General features: G+C 62.7%; 1 protein-coding gene across 4 annotated transcripts in view; it reads left to right on the top strand.

Annotated features, from left to right (window-relative positions):
* ATP11A (ATPase phospholipid transporting 11A) overlaps nt 1-14808 on the top strand; it is a 113897-nt gene extending 99089 nt beyond the window's left edge. Inside the window, exons 23-31 of one of the 4 annotated variants that reach the window (XM_057707571.1) lie at nt 337-396; nt 861-988; nt 2570-2705; nt 8090-8155; nt 8787-8890; nt 10260-10425; nt 11725-11806; nt 13872-13975; nt 14670-14801. In XM_057707571.1, the coding sequence (XP_057563554.1) occupies nt 337-396; nt 861-988; nt 2570-2705; nt 8090-8155; nt 8787-8890; nt 10260-10425; nt 11725-11806; nt 13872-13975 (846 nt within the window). In that variant the 3' untranslated portion in view covers nt 14670-14801. Of the gene's footprint in view, nt 1-336; nt 397-860; nt 989-2569; nt 2706-8089; nt 8156-8786; nt 8891-10259; nt 10426-11719; nt 11807-13871; nt 13976-14669 lie in introns of all 4 variants that reach the window. The other 3 variants (XM_057707573.1, XM_057707572.1, XM_057707574.1) reach the window with 3 other exon arrangements.
* Nucleotides 14809-15115: the final 307 nt, after the last annotated feature.

The raw sequence follows: 15115 nt of genomic DNA, 5'->3' as shown, positions 1-15115 counted from the left end.
ACTCCTCGAAGTAGCTCCCTCTTCTTTATGCGGTCGCATCCTTTCCTGTCTGTCCTCACGCCCACGTTGCCGCCTCGGTTCTCTGCCATGAGTCTCCCTTTACTCTGATCTCCGGGTGACCAGAACGGCCTCGTGCGTGCTGTGGGGGCCCCTGAAGGGAGAGCAGAGCTCTAGAGCCGCTGCCCATCTTGCTGGAGGATGTGGGGCGCGTCGGGGCGCTTCGCCCAGATAGAGCGTGTCACGTGGCTGAGCTCTTCAGAGCCCTGTGACGTGGCAGAAAAGTGACTCCTCCTCCAACGTGCCCTTGAACTAACAGGCGTGTGACTTGTCTTTCAGAATGTCTGCTTCATTTTCCCTCAGTTTTTATACCAGTTCTTCTGTGGGTTTTCACAACAGGTGAGTCCTGACGTCTGAGGTCACGCTCTGCCCCTTCCCCGCGTGTGGCTGTGGTGGGTTGGGGCTGGGGGCGGGGGGGGTGGACGGCAGGGCGTGTGGGCTGCACGACCCCTATTTCGTCACCCATCTGCTTTCACCTGAAGCGCCTGGACCGGGGAAAATTGAAGCTTTAAGGTGGCGATCAGAATTGCAAACTTTTATGCAGCTTTTCGTTATCGCAAGTTTGCAGTGACAGGACGGGCTGGGTCGGCCGTGGTTTTAATCCAGGCTAGTTGACATCGCGACGCTTTGAAAAACGTCCTGATCCGTCTGCATCTGTAGAAACACGGCTCCGTGTGCATCTTAGAATGCTCGTGCTTGTGGGCCTTTGCAAATGAAAACTGCGTGCGTGTATTTAAACAGATTATCTGAAAATCTTGTCCAATGCCCGGGCGCTGTTTTCACGGGGCTTTTGGGTCCTGCAGACGCTGTATGACACTGCCTACCTGACGCTGTACAACATCAGCTTCACCTCCCTCCCCATCCTGCTGTACAGCCTGATGGAGCAGCACGTCGCCATGGACACGCTCAAGAGGGACCCCGCCCTCTACAGGTACCACGGGCAGACGCGCCGTAGACGCAGAAAAGGACCGGGCAGCCCTGCTGGGACGCCTTCAGATCAGGCCTGGTTGACGTACTTAAAGACCAGACTGTTCAGTGTCAGCTGACCCTCTTGCGTGCCCGGGAGATTCTTCAAGCAGGAAGCGGGGCAGTTGCAGTGAATACACACGTGCGGACAGGATCTGTGTTGCAGTTGACATGTGCGCTTTAAGCCCGTCTGTGTTTTACCATGGTTTTCGGGGGTCGTGAAAGACCTGGGATGCGTCCCTGTCCACTGCGACCCCCGTGGGCTTCTTTTAGTGACAAGGGAAAGCTGTTCTGCTCTTTCAGAGCTGCACCTCAGGATGCCTGGCCGATTCCACCTGCTCCTGTTTCTTGTGGCTTTTGCACGTAAGCGCGTTATTTTCAGCATAGCCACATGTGGTTGTAAGCAGTAGTAGCGCGGTTCTGTGAGGTTTTAGCGGTTTCCCAGCGGTGACGTCGAGCAGGCCGCCCCGCGGGAGCGTAGGACAGGGTCACCGCCGGGGCACCGCCACCCCCGCCCACTGTCTTCCTGGAGTCTCCCCTGTCTCACTGATGCGTGTGCGTGTGCTCACGTGGGTGCGTGTGTAATTCTGTGCAGGCTTCTCGCGTGTGCGGGTCCTGTGCCCGCACTGTCAGGACAGCTGGCCAGCCCCGGGGCCTTCCTCGCAAGGCGGGGTCTTGAAGTGCTGGGGTCCGGGGTGATGGCTGTAGGCCGTAGAAAAGCAGACTTGGAGTTTGTCCTGTGCGCCTCGTGGTGCAGGAGCAAGTCCGAGACCGCAGGAGAGCGCACACCGTTGCAGACACACACGCAGAAGGAGCCCTGCGGATTCTCACGTGTGGAACTAGACCGACAGGGGCGGGACGTCCTGTCGAGGGTGTGCAGCCCGGTCCAGGAGGCCCGCGGTCTCGTCAGGACGCCCGTGTGGCCCTGTGTCCTGAGTGCTTGCTTTCAGAAGCGCGAGTGTGGGCCCTGGCGTCTTGCTGCCTGTAGCGATACCACATCCACCCTGAGAGACAAAACAGCCAAACAAAAGCTGTTCAGGGACATCTGTGAGCGGCCCCGTGGCCCTTCCGGGACCAGGTGTGCCATTGAGTGAAGTGACAGGCCGTGGGGCAGCCGCAGAGAGTCAGGTGTGACGTGGGGGTGTGTTCAGAGGGGGAGCCCACCTGGCGTCCACAGGCTCCGTGTGTTCAGAGAGCGTCGCCGGCCAGGGGACGGGCGCAGGTGGGGTCCGGCCGAGACGTGGACGGGCTGCGGGGTGACCCCAGGCGGGCGGGCAGGGATCCCGGGGGCTCGGCCAGGATCCTTGCCCAGGACCTGCGTCTCGGGGCTTGGCGGAGCAGGTGTGGGTCGGGGCCCCGCCGGCTCTGAGGGCCCTTGTCCCCCCCGCCCCCGCCTGAGCCCAAGGCCCTGCCCCCTCGGGGCTGTCGGGGAGTCGGGGACCCCCGGACGAGGACGGTGACCGCAGAGCCGGAGGACGCGGCCGGGGGGCTGGGTGGGGCACGTCTGCGTGGACGCCTCACACGCTCCCCCCTTTCCCTCCCGCAGAGACATCGCCAAGAACGCGCTCCTCCGCTGGCGGGTGTTCATCTACTGGACGTTCTTGGGCGTGTTCGACGCGCTGGTGTTTTTCTTCGGTGCTTACTTCATGTTTGAAAACACAGCTGTGACCAGCAACGGGCAGGTGAGTACGGAACTGGGTCGTGTCCGCGTCGCTCCAGGATCCTCTGGGGATGAAGCGTGCCTCCGGTATGATCCCGGGTCAGCGCGGTGTCGGCTCAGCCCGTGGGGACCGTGTCTGGGGGTCTGCCCGCGAGCTGGACGGAAGGGACGCGGCGGCAGAGCCCTGCCGGCTGTGGGGACACCCTGGGGGGTTCCAGGCTTTAGTTCTGTAACTCTTTCACCGTTAGCTACTTACCTAGCGGTTCAGCTGGGTCAGTGAGGCGTGGCTTATTTACTGTGGGAAACGGTTGAGTGTTGAACCCACGTCAGCGCTCGCTGCCGCTCTTGCGTACCGAGCAGCTTTACAGGCTCCCGGTAGACATCCAGCTCTGGGCGTTTGCGTGATCTCCGGGGGTTGTTTTATCTGTATCTCGCTTTTTTCTTTTCGCCACGGCTTCCTTGCCACTCAGACCATGACCACCAGCTCACACATGGTAAGAGTCTGTGGGTGTGTCCTCTGTGTTTTTGGAGTGCATCACAAATAAAATATTTCTCGAAAATATTTTCCAGCGTGACTCCCCCTCTGTGCGCTTTGTCAGTGGAGACGCTGTTAGCTGCTCCCCCTCCCCCCCGTCTGCAGGACCGAGGTCGGCCCAGAGACGTGTGTGTGTCCTCTTGCGTCACTGGTGCTGGGGGTTCTCCCTGGATTTCCGTGTCACAGCTGCCAGCCGAGTCAGTGACGTGTCCGAGGTCACTTGCTCTGTTTGGACGTCCCTTGACCCGAATAAGTAGGAAGACACACGGGCAGGGAGGCCGTGCTGGCCGTGGCCGCCCCCCGCTGCCTGGAGGACGCTGCGTGGCCCGGGGCCTGGGCGTCCTGCCTCCGGCCCGCCGTGGCGGGGCCCACGTCACGAAGGGGAGCTTGTGAGCAGACGGCACACGTCTCTCTGCCCGTCTGTCCCCCCGCGTGGGCGGACCGGCGTCCGCAGTCTTGCCGTGTGTCCCGGGCAGCTCGTCCGCCCCTCGGTGTGTCTGCTGCTATTTTCTCGTGACTGAAAGGTTCTGCTGTCGCTCCTTATAACTTCAGCCAGTTTTTACCAAATTGACCTTGAGGATTTAGTTTTCAGAGTCTTGTTGCACTTTTCTAAAATGTGTATTACGTTTTTCCAGAATGTGCTCTGTGTCTCGGTTTCCGTTGAGCAGCTCCCGGGTGCCCCCAGGCCACAGTGCAGCTGACTGGAGCGGCCTCACTGTTCGTCCTTAGGCACCTGTGATCGATTTCCTTGCTGGCCCAGCTTGCAGGGAGCACCTCGCGTGTGTCTTAAAGAGCGCAGACGTCGCGTCCCGGGCACCGTGGTCCCAGGATCCAGGCGGCCTGTCGCTTCCGCAGGCGTCACCCTCGGTCAGCACGGTCGCCCCTTCAGCCGGACAGTTTCCTGGTTAAAGTCACGGAAACAGACGTTCAGGCAGATACACCTGTACCAGGTCGGGGAATTAGAGCTCAGGCCGGGACGTGTGTTTTAGTCCACGCAGCTGCTCAGTTGTCCTTCTGTGCCACCACGGGGGGAACGTGGCTGACCCCGCCCACGGGGCGGGTGTGAGCGGGGAGGGGTGCACAGCCCGGACATGGGTGCAGGCCTGGGGGCCTCCCCGGCGCGAGGCTGCGCCGCATCCCCTCCTGCTCGGAGCTGCCGTCTCGGGTGGTCTGAGCTCCTTCCCGTGAGCCGAGGGCGTTGGCGGTTCCTGCTTCTCTGCTGCCGCCCCCGCGGGTGCCCGGAGCCAGCGCAGGACCTGGCACAGTGTCTAGAAGGATCTTTTCCACGAGACTTTTACATGCCATCCCGCCCGCCTGTGGGCCTTTGCTCAGCTCTTATTGGACAGACGTGTTGGTTAGAATCTGAAACGATGGGGAAAACGCCAGCTGCGGGGCCCGCGCTCACGGGCCGGGAGCTCCGAGGGCCCCGTGGGGACAGAGCACGGGTCGCGCTCAGCCTGCCACACGAGAAGCTCCCGAGACGCACGCGGAGTCCAGGAAGCAGCGTGCGCGACAGTCATGCCAAGTGGGGTGCTGGACACGGGCGTCGTCCGCGGCTGTGCCTGGTCCCTGGCGCCCGGGGCAGGGCTGGACCTGAAGACACGGAGCCGCGGCGCCTGCGCCCGCGCCCGGGGTGGGCCTGTGTCGCTGGGAGGCCAGGCCCAGGCCCCGCGAGGCGAGCGCACCCTGTCCGTGCTCTGAGTCTGGACCCTGCGGTGCTTCGCGGGCTCCACGCCGAGCCTTCTGGACCAGGGATCCTTCACGGCTTGTTTGTTTGGGGGGAAGGAGGGTTGGATCACTTACACGATTAAAACAGGGCTTTTGTCTGTAGGGACTCAGATAAAGCCACAAAGCTGTGAGTCAAGGGCGGCCTCGGGGGGCGGGTGATGCCCTTGGCCTTGGGCAGCAGGCGGTTTGGTGCCCGGAACGGTCATCGAGGGCCCCCTCCAAGGAGAACGAACGCGTCTTCTTGGTGGGACATTTCAGCGCCCTGTTCTCGGGGGTGGGCGGGAGTGACCGCTGTTTTAAAGACCTAAGTTATTCCGTGGGAATGTTCGTGGATCTATCGAGGGGACAGTAGAATCACTGATAACTTCTGAAAGAGGCAAGTTCGTTTGTGGAGCATTTTTGCGCAGACGCCAGGAGCCACGTTACGTCGCACGTGAGCACGTACGACGGTGCTGTAGGTGAGGGCGGACACGCGGGCGTCAGGGGTGTGCTGTGACACAAGCCAGGACCCCCCAGAGCCGGGAGGTGAGGGGCCCGCGGGGGACACTGAGGACGAGGGCGCCCACGGCCCAGCGGAGGTTCCAGGTCCTGCCGCGAAGTGCGTGTGGTACCGTTCCTGTGACTGCGGTCTTGAGACGACACGACTGTCGTGGAGTATTTGCACAGGGTTTTAGAGCTTCTATAGCAGGAAAATTTCCTACAAAATACTCCTGAGGAAGAGGAAAGAGGGCGGAGTGAGAGGAAAAGGAACTAAACGTGGACCTGTTGTGGGGGAAGCTCCGGGGCCTCCTCCTGGGCCCCCCGCGTCCTCTGAGTGAGGCCCGGAGGCCGGCGCCCTTCTCCGCGGAGACGCGGTGTGGCCTTGCGTGACGCTCGGCGGAGACGCGGCGCTGGGCCTCACTGGGGGGCGGGGAATGGGTGGCACTGGGAGAAAGGCCGCCCCCTGAACAACCCTTTGAGAAAGGTGTCCCGTGAAGTACCCTCAAGGTCCATGGAGATAATGGCGAGTGACTTCAACAACCGTGACTGTTGGCCTGGCCTGAGGGCTCCCTTAAATAAGGGACGTGAGAGGAGCCGACAGACGGCAGCGTCCCCCTGAGCTGGGGCACGTGGGGAGAGCGCAGGTGAAGGCGGGCAGGTGGCCCAGGTTCCAACCCAGATCCCAGATCTGACTCGAGACACGTGTGCTTTGCTGCTCTTCAGCCGTAAAAACCTCAGCTGAGGCCCCTGTGTTTTTCTGGGCTAGGCATGGACCCCAGATCCCCCGGAATCTCGGCACTGCCTCAGGAAGGGATGAGAAGCCGTTTCGGTGATGGAAACCCGATTGTGATGCCACTGGAGACGCCGTGTCACTCGGCCACGTGGACTCCACGGCCACATTTGCTGTTGTCTGAGTTTTTAAAAGATTTCTGAGACGCCTGCCAAGCCGAGGTGGCAGATACACGGGCCGTGGGGCCTCCTGGCCGCCCCGCTGCCGGCACCCACGTTGTTCAGCGCTGCCCCCTCACTGCACCTTCACCTTTGCTTTTGGCTGAAAATGGTAGTTTCCAGGGACGTCCCTGGCGGTCCAGTGGTTAAGACTTCGCCTTCCACTGCAGGGGGTGGGGGATCGATCCCTGGTCGGGAAGCTAAGGTCCCACGTGCCTCGAGGCCAAAAAACCCAAACCTAAAACAGAAGCAACGTTGTAACAAATTCAGTAAAGACTTTAAAAATGGTCCCCATCACTGTGTCCTCCTGCACCTGCTGGCCTCTGCCTAGCTGCCGCCCACCTCACAGGCAACGCTTTCCAGCCCCCAGCGTTAAGCGTGGAGGAGAGAGCCCTGTTTCTGAGGGTTTCCCAGCCTGGGCTCCGTTGCCGTGTAGGGCCAGGACTTCTCGGTTATGGGGCTGCCCGTGCAGTGAGCAGACCCCTGGCCTCTGCCCGCCGATGCCAGCAGTCCCCCAAATGTCCCCAGACGTCGCAGGTGTCGCCCTCGGGGGACAGAGTCGCCTCCTGTGGGAGCCGCTGTGCTGTGGGTCTGAGGGTGAAGCCCCGTTTTGATCTCGATGATGAAGTGAAGCAGAAAGCAGTGAGGGTCCTTCAGTCTGTCTCCTGCCGAGGTCCTGATGCTTTGGTTTTTCTCCTTGAGCTCTACAAGCAGGTTCCTGCTGCGCTGAATACAGCACAAGGCCTGCAGCCCACACGCTCACCTGAAGTGAGTTGCGTGTGGGGATGTTTCTTTGATTGAAAACTAATTGCACAGGGAAGCAAGTTTTATTCCAGCTGTTCATGCTTTGTGACATAAAGCTGTGTTTTCTCTTAGAGAAGAACTAGGAGCGTTTTCTGAGAGGCGCGGCTCACGGAACCCAACAAGGCAGAAATGGGCCAGCTCTTAGGTAGTGTAGAAATCTCAAGGAAAATAACTCGCAGAAGAATGTCTGCAAGAGGCTGGTTTGTCCCCAAGAGAAAGACCCCCAAGTGGCCGGTGTTTCCTTTGGCTTGTGTCTGTGTCTGTGGGTGACAAACGTGTTGTCTCGTGGTTGGCCGTGTGTGCGCCCGCTGGCCGAGCCCGCGTCCCGCCGGGGCCTCGTCCGGGCGCCGTGCGTCCGAGGTTCCGGCCGCGGACCTGCCTGGGCCCTTGTGCAGCTCTGTCGCGTCTCCCCTCCGCCCTTTCCGTGACTCCCCCGGGGCCCCACGCCGTGGCGTCGCCCGCAGGGGACACGGCTGTGGCCCCCACTGCCCCAGGATAATGCCCGCGGCGGCTTGTCTTCCGAGCGACAGGTGTTTGAGTTCAGAAGAGACGAGACGCACGCTCTACGCGCTTCCTCGGGGGCGCCGGGCTGGGCTGCGGGTAGGGGTCTCATCCGCCTGAAACACGCGTGGGGAGAGCGGAGGCGGCCCGTGCAGACCGCGGCTCCGGCTCCCGGGCGTGTCCGCTCTGGTGTGAGCAGGGCCGCCGCGGGTGGGCGCGCCCAGGGGGTGACATCGGGGCACCCGTCGGGAACCACCACCGGCCCTGGGCCTCAGAGCCTCCCGCTCGCGTCGCGGTGGCAGCACGAGGTCCCCGCGTCTCTGGGGGCGGCGGGAGGCTCTGGCACGCATGCTGCGTGTGGAGGAGGAAAAGCGTGCTGGTAGGAGACGCGTGGATGCCTCTCTCTGCAGATCTTCGGGAACTGGACCTTCGGGACCCTGGTGTTCACGGTGATGGTGTTCACGGTCACCCTCAAGGTGGGTGCCCGACCCGACCACCCTGCTCCTGGCCTGGGCAGCCCCCCAGGCCTAACCCTGCCGGGGCCCCCTCCCCGCCACTAGCTCGGCCCAGCCCGGCCTGGCCGGGCAGAGGTCAGAACTACACAGCAGGTGAAGGAGGGAGGAGCCCTTTGTGTGCGAAAGGACCGGGACTGGACTTTTAAGGGGCAAGCAGCCCCCAGTATAATCTACATACGTTTTAATTGAAACAAATTAATATTTTGTGGGAAATTAGCTTTTTTAAAGTCAAGTCAGATTCTTGGTGGAACATCATTATGAAAGTCCCAGGTCCCACTCACCTGAGTCTTAGGAGGGAGACAGAGAAACCCCCGAGCACCGTCCTGGGTGGAAACAGAGACAGCGTGGCGCCTGAGCCCATGGGAGCGTCTCCCCGGGATCCGCCAGAGCCTCTGGCGGTGTCACGGCTCCGGGGCCCTGGGCGGGGTGCCTTTTTCTCCATCGGAATCTAACGTATGTTTTTCCCAGACAGGTTTACATAGGCATTTTGGCTAAAACGAAGGTGGCATTTGTTTCTTTTTCCCTTATTTTCTAGCTTTCTCAGCCGTCCGTGCCCAGGCAACACCACCGTTAATTGCCTTTTCTCTTTCAGCTGGCGCTGGACACGCACTACTGGACTTGGATAAACCACTTTGTTATCTGGGGGTCACTGCTGTTCTACGTCGTCTTTTCCCTTCTCTGGGGAGGAATTATCTGGTACGAGTTGATAACTACAGAATCATCCTCACGTTACTAGTCCTGCAGCATCTTTCATCCGTACAACCTCGATCCTGGGTGCGGGAAGGGCATCGTGCCAGGGCCCCGGGGACCCGCAGGGGGCAAGGCGGGTGTGGTCTCCGCTCCTTTCCCCCAGGTTCAAGGCTGCATCCTAAGTGTGACAGGGTGGGGGACAGACCAGACCCTACAGCAAGGGACCTATTTCAGATGAAAGGTTGAGGAAGGCTTCTCCAAAAAAGCTGTCGTGCAAACGGAAACCTGGGAGAAAAGCACCGACATCATCTCGGTGGGTGCGCCAGGGGAGCTGGCCCTGGGCTGAGGCATTCGGGCCCAGACAGAGCCCTTCCTAACGAGGGAGCTCCCACGTACAGATGCCCTGGGGCAGGGCCCGGCGATGGAAGGAAGGTCCAGCCTGCAGGCCGCGTAGGACCCCGACCCCAGCCAGACACCACCGAGGACTGTAAGCGGAGGAGCCGCAGAGTCCGACTGCGCCTTCAGGAAGGTCGCCGTGGCTGCCGTGTGGAAAGTGAACTTGGGAGTGGAACACAGACAGGACCACACGTTTAGAGACACAGGCTCCGCCCTGACAAGGGCAGGAAGTGGCTGCATTTGGCGTCTGCCACAAGCCCGCCTTTGCCAGCGCTCTGCCTTCTGCCCAGATGAGCTCCTGTGCATCCTTCAAAACCCGGTGGCCCATTGTCCTCCTCAACTCTTCCCTCGAGTCACCTCCCAGGCAGACATTTCCACCTGATCCGCCAAGCATTTCTTCCTGCTTCTGTCACAACACATGCCGGATTTTCCTGTAATTCTACCCTTTACTTTTCCACCTCCCCGTGAGACGGAGCGTTCCCTCAGCAGGGCAGGGCAGGGCAGGGATGGGGGGAGGCGAGCGAGGCCCAGGGCCACAGCCTGGCTGGAGCTGAGGCCAGAAGCAGTGTCCCCTCCACCTGGTGTCCTCAGTGGTGAGCACAGCCCCCGGGAGGGGCAGGCGGCCCCTGAGCTGGAGAGGCTCCCGGTCCATCGCCTCCCCGAGCGGAGGTTGCCGAGCTGACATCCCCCGCGACAGCCCACTCCGTTGCTGCCCCCCAGTGGCCAGCGGCATGCAGTGCATGTTTCCCCGGCCTAACGCGCAGGGTCGCAGGGAAAGGTCACGCTGGAGTTTTCCGTGCTTAGTCCCGGCAGGCAGGCGAGGTGGCTTGTCGGGTGACTGTCGTGACAAAAGTGCAGACTGCCGGCACTCACGGGCTCTGGTGCAAGCGGAGCAGACAGCAGGATTGCGGGGCTTCTGCGGCCGGCGCTGACCGCTGCCCGGCCCTCGGGCCGTGTTTCTCTCCCCTCGGCGCTGCAGGCCGTTCCTCAGCTATCAGAGGATGTACTACGTGTTCATGCAGATGCTGTCCAGCGGCCCCGCCTGGCTGGCCATCGTCCTGCTCATCACCGTCAGCCTGCTCCCCGACGTCCTCAAGAAGGTGCTGTGCAGGCAGCTGTGGCCCAGCGCCACCGAGCGCGTCCAGGTACCGCGTGGGCGGGACGCCGCCGCCCCTCCCCGGGCACCGGGGGGCGGGCGGTCCGTAGACAGGGGAGCGCGGGAGGTTGGGCCGGAAACGGGATCAGGCCCCTGTTGCTCAGAATTCCGTGATGACACCTGATTTTACACCTGAACCTGGTGACCGGCGGTTAGACTTGAGCGGCCAGTCCCTGGGCTAAGGAAAACATTGAGAGAGAAAGATGAAGCCAATACGAGAGGCAAATTGTTTTGTGTAAACCTAAACGTTTTTTTAATCCGTCATTAGCGTGAAGGTGAAATTGCATTATTTTGAGGGGTGGGAAGTTGGCTCACACGGGAGCCTTTCCTTCGGGAAGCTCTGGTTGTGAGTAGGTAGGGCTGCCACGTCCACACGCCCACACGGAGCTGAATTCTGGAATCAGGAAAGATGCGCGGTGCGGAGGGTGCCCAGAGCGGCCTCGGACCCAGAGGGGGTACTCAGAGCCTCCCGAGAGCACGCTGGCTCTCCCGGAGCTCTCAGGGAGGGGACGTCCCCCACTCCTCGCCTCTGTGACCCCCTGTCCTCTCACCCCATGACCCCTTACCCCCTGACCCCTGTGAGGTGCAGGCCCCAGGAAGGGGAGGAGGGTGCCAGGAGAGGGCAGAGGCCACAGCAGGGGCCAGTGCTGCAGGATGCTTGTCTCACCTGGAGCACGAGGTGCTTGTGCAGGTGAAGGGGCGGGGCCCGCAGGTGGGGAGGGAGGGGAGGACTCATCCCCCGTCCTGGGGCCGAGTCCCCCCGGAAGCTCGGGGCCCCGTGGTCGCGGTCCCCAAGTGCCGCTGGCCGACGCGGGGTGGGAGGCAGGAGGCCCGGCCCTCCCAGGGCTGGAGCCGCGGTCCCCGTGCCCCCCGCCCCCCAGCAGCAGGTGACGGGTCGGGCGGGCAGCACGCAGACCCCCGGTGCGGATTTAAAATGCCGAGCACAGGCCCTGCCCCGGGGGTCTGCCGTGTCTGTGGCCAGTGCCGAGGAAACGCAGCAGGGCTCGTGCAGGCCCACGTCTCTGGGAGGACACAGCCGGCAGGGCGAGGCCAGGGCTTCCCCCGGCGGGGCGGGGCCGCGGGGGGCCGTGTGGCCTGGTCTCCGGTGGCCGCAGGGACCCCCGGACGCGGCCGCCGCCCCCGCCCCCCCAGACTCACAGCCTTTTCTTGTCTCTTCCTTTCCTGGTTCCTTTCGTCTTCCGGCCTCTTTGCCCACATAACCACCTTGTTTAACGATGTGCATGGCCTCCTGACCTCTGACCTCTGACCTCTGGGACCGGCAGACTAGGAACCCGTGCCTTTCTGTCGAGCAGCCCACCGTCTTTATGCTTTCTCAGACTTCCAGCAGTCTGACTTTCTAACGGAACAAGGTGACGCTTTTCTGTCTTTTTGCATGTTTGGGACGTAGTCACAGGACGGCGCAGGGCTGACGGTTAAGCGGGGGAGCTGCGCGCTCAGGCCCCCCCCAGGCAACGCTGGGCCGCGGGCGTCGGGGAGGCGGGGCGCTCGGCTCCTTCCGTCCACGCCACCGACCAACCGGAGCCCCTCTGTGTCCCTGCGGAGCGTCAGGGCCCCTGTGCCGGGGCGGCTGCCGTGAGGCTGGTCCCAGGGGGATGGAGGGCAGGTCCGCCCCGTCCCGCGTGCCGGAGCCCGCTCTGCAGGCGCGACCAGCCTCAGGCCGCGCCCCGGGACTGCGGACAAAGCCGGGACAGACCTGTTTGGGGTCAACTCTTTTACCAGTTTCCCTCTTAACTTTTTTAAAAAATCTGATCATGTTTAGAAAAAGGCTCTGACCTTGCCTTAAACAGCCATAGTGTGTCTCTCTCAGGCACATAGAGCCATTCACGCAATTTTCTGTGGCCGCCGCGCAGGATCAAAGGCTTTTCGTCCAGAGCCAAGGCTTCAGGCACAAAGCTTATCTGTTTTCAGTTGTTTGTGAACCTGAGGTGGCATTTACATCTGCCTCCAAATTAGGCCCACTTTGAAGACCTGTGTTTGGTGCTACTCCTTTACCAAGGCAACTTGCTTAATAGGAAAATGCCTAAAGCAAAAAAAAAAAAAAAAAAGTTTTTTTTTTTTCCTTTAATAACTGTCCATATTCTATACAGTCTTGGCACTGTTTTTTAACTGGCAGGATGATAGATTTTTTAAGTTTGCCTAATCACCGGCAGTCACAATGTTTCCAACCTGGTGCCATCAGCATTTGTTAGAATAAATTACATAATTCCCTCCAGTCGTTTATACACTTGGAAGCACGTGGGATGGAATTGTTAGGGACATTTTAATACGTCGCAGGAGGTGCCTGTGAGGTCAGTTCCATCGCGCCAGCCCCGGGCTGAAGGTACATCCCCTGGCTGTTGATGGAGTTCCCTGGGAGTGACTTGCTTCTGAGCCTTGGCGGAAGGCAGGCTCCGGCTGCTTGGATAGGGACCCTGAGCCGTGACCCCGGGGGGTGCCACGCCCCCCTCCCAGGAGCTGCAGCCCACACTCCGCCGCACTCAGGCTGACGTTGCTGTAAAACCATCCAGCTTCTGCACAACTTTGGAGGAATAAACACTTGACTCGCCCTTCTGCGGAATATACCGCCTCTGAGATGGATGGCTGTTTCTTTTCATCTGTCCTGTTAAAGCGAAAACCATGGCAGGTGCCAGGTTACACATACATATATGTACGTGTGTGCACACACGTGTGTCATGTACATGTATGTGTGCATTTGTTTCTACATCCATCTGCACATACGGTCGTATGTGTTTCCGCGCCTGCAAAGCGCAGCCCCCCAGCGCCTGTGCCTCACCCTGCTCCTCGCCAGAGGACATTCCACGCCTCAGACCTTGTGATTCTTCAACTCTTAAAATTCTCTTCTTCCTTGTTACCGAGAAATTCATACAGTTGGACTAGAAAACCTCAGTGTTCAGACGCCCAGCCCCTCTGACCTGCGGCCTTGCCACTCCTTGGACGTCCCGGATTCTGGTCTCAGGCCGGGACTCTTCTGTTTGAATGGAGACGGGGCCGAGGGACAGAGCCGGGCAGGTGCACAGAGAAGGACAGAGAGGGACAGAGGGACAGGCAGGTGCACAGAGAGGGACAGGCAGGTGCACAGAGAGGGACAGGGACAGGCAGGTGCGCAGAGAGGGACAGGGACAGGCAGGTGCACAGAGAGGGACAGAGGGACAGGCAGGTGCGCAGAGAGGGACAGAGGGACAGGCACAGTGCTCCTCCCTCGGGGCCTGGGTGCCCTCTGGGGGAGCACAGCCATCTTGGGGTGGGTTTGGGGCGAGCAGGCAGGATCGTGGGCGCCGGGGCCCCCCGCCTGGACGAGAGCCGCTGCTGCGCCGAGAGCACAGGCTGCTCGGTGACCGTGGCCGCCTCCCTGGCGCCGCAGCCCCTTCGGCCTTCTGCGCGGCGCGGGGCTCAGTGTCTGTCCTCGCCTTGCAGAGGAGCCCGAGCCGCCGAGCCCCGGCCCACGCCGCGCCGAGCCCCGACCGGCCTCTGCTGACCGACCCCGAGCCGCGGCCGAGGCGCGAGTAGCCGGCGGATAGGTAACGGCCGCCCGCGGGCAGCCCGGTGTGCTGTGCTGGCGCGCGTCCCCGCGGTGCCGTGGGCGCCGTGTCTGTTAGGGCCGCGGGACGCAGACAGGCCTTTGCACGTGTGGGGTCCGGCCCAGGCGAGTGGCCCGTCCGAGAGGCGAGCTGCGTGGGGCTGCGTGCGGCGCTCACACGCGCTCACACGCGCACACGCCGGGCGGCCGTCGCCCCACCCGCGTCCGGGGTGCGCGCCCAGCACGCAGCTCGTTCACTCGCCCGTGGCGGCGGGAACGGCCCCCCGATAGGTGCGTCAGGAGAGACCCCCTTTGGAAATGAAAGAAGGGGACGTGGAGCGGCCAGCCCCCGCCTCGGCCGGCACGGGCGTCCAGCAGCCTCCACCGCCCTGCGGGCCTGCGCCCGGCCGCCCCTCCCCTCCCTGCGCCTCCGAGCATCCTCCGGCGAGATGCCCGCGGGGGAGCCGCGGGGCGAGGTCGGCATCCCCGCCGGGAGGGGGCGGGGGCCCGTGTGTGCACCCCGGTCTTCTGCCGGACCGTGGGCCCGGGGGGCGGGCGCGGTGGCAGCCGGAGGGGCCGCACGCCGCCCGCGTGTCTGGTCCAGCTCTGCTGGGGGAGCCCGGCCGTTCAGTCGGTGCTGGAGGGGGTCCTCGCGGGGGGCCCGGGGCTGACGCTGTGCTTTCTGTTCCCGACAGACCGCGCGCTGGGCGTCAGGACCGCCTCTCGGGAGCCGCCCGCTTGCCTCTCTGTAGACCCCAGCCCCGGGCCGCGTCCCGGGAGGCGCCGGGCCTGTTCCCCGCGTGCGTCCCCGCCGGCTGGAGGCCGCGCTCCCGCAGCGAGGCGGGGCCCGGGCGCGCGGACGGCCGGGGCTGCTGCCGGAGGCCGCGCGGCGGGCGCCTCTCCCGCGGCCGGACGAGCAGGACGGGACGGGCGGCGACCGGGAAGGACACGCGCGAGCCCTGCGCTCCTCGTGTCCCCGCGGCGGCGGCGGGAGGGTGCCGGCTGGGGGACCGCGGGCCGCTCCCCCCGGCACCACCTCGGGGGAGCACGGCCGAGCCTCGCGGGCGGGGTCGGGCCTGGACCCCTCCTCCCAAGCCAGACACTTCTGCTTTCGGACCGGCCCGCGGACACCGCAGAACCG

The sequence above is a fragment of the Hippopotamus amphibius genome, chromosome 14, assembly GCF_030028045.1.
Source record: "Hippopotamus amphibius kiboko isolate mHipAmp2 chromosome 14, mHipAmp2.hap2, whole genome shotgun sequence".
NCBI classification, from domain to species: Eukaryota; Metazoa; Chordata; class Mammalia; order Artiodactyla; family Hippopotamidae; genus Hippopotamus; species Hippopotamus amphibius.
This window is presented reverse-complemented; position numbering and strand designations above follow the sequence as displayed.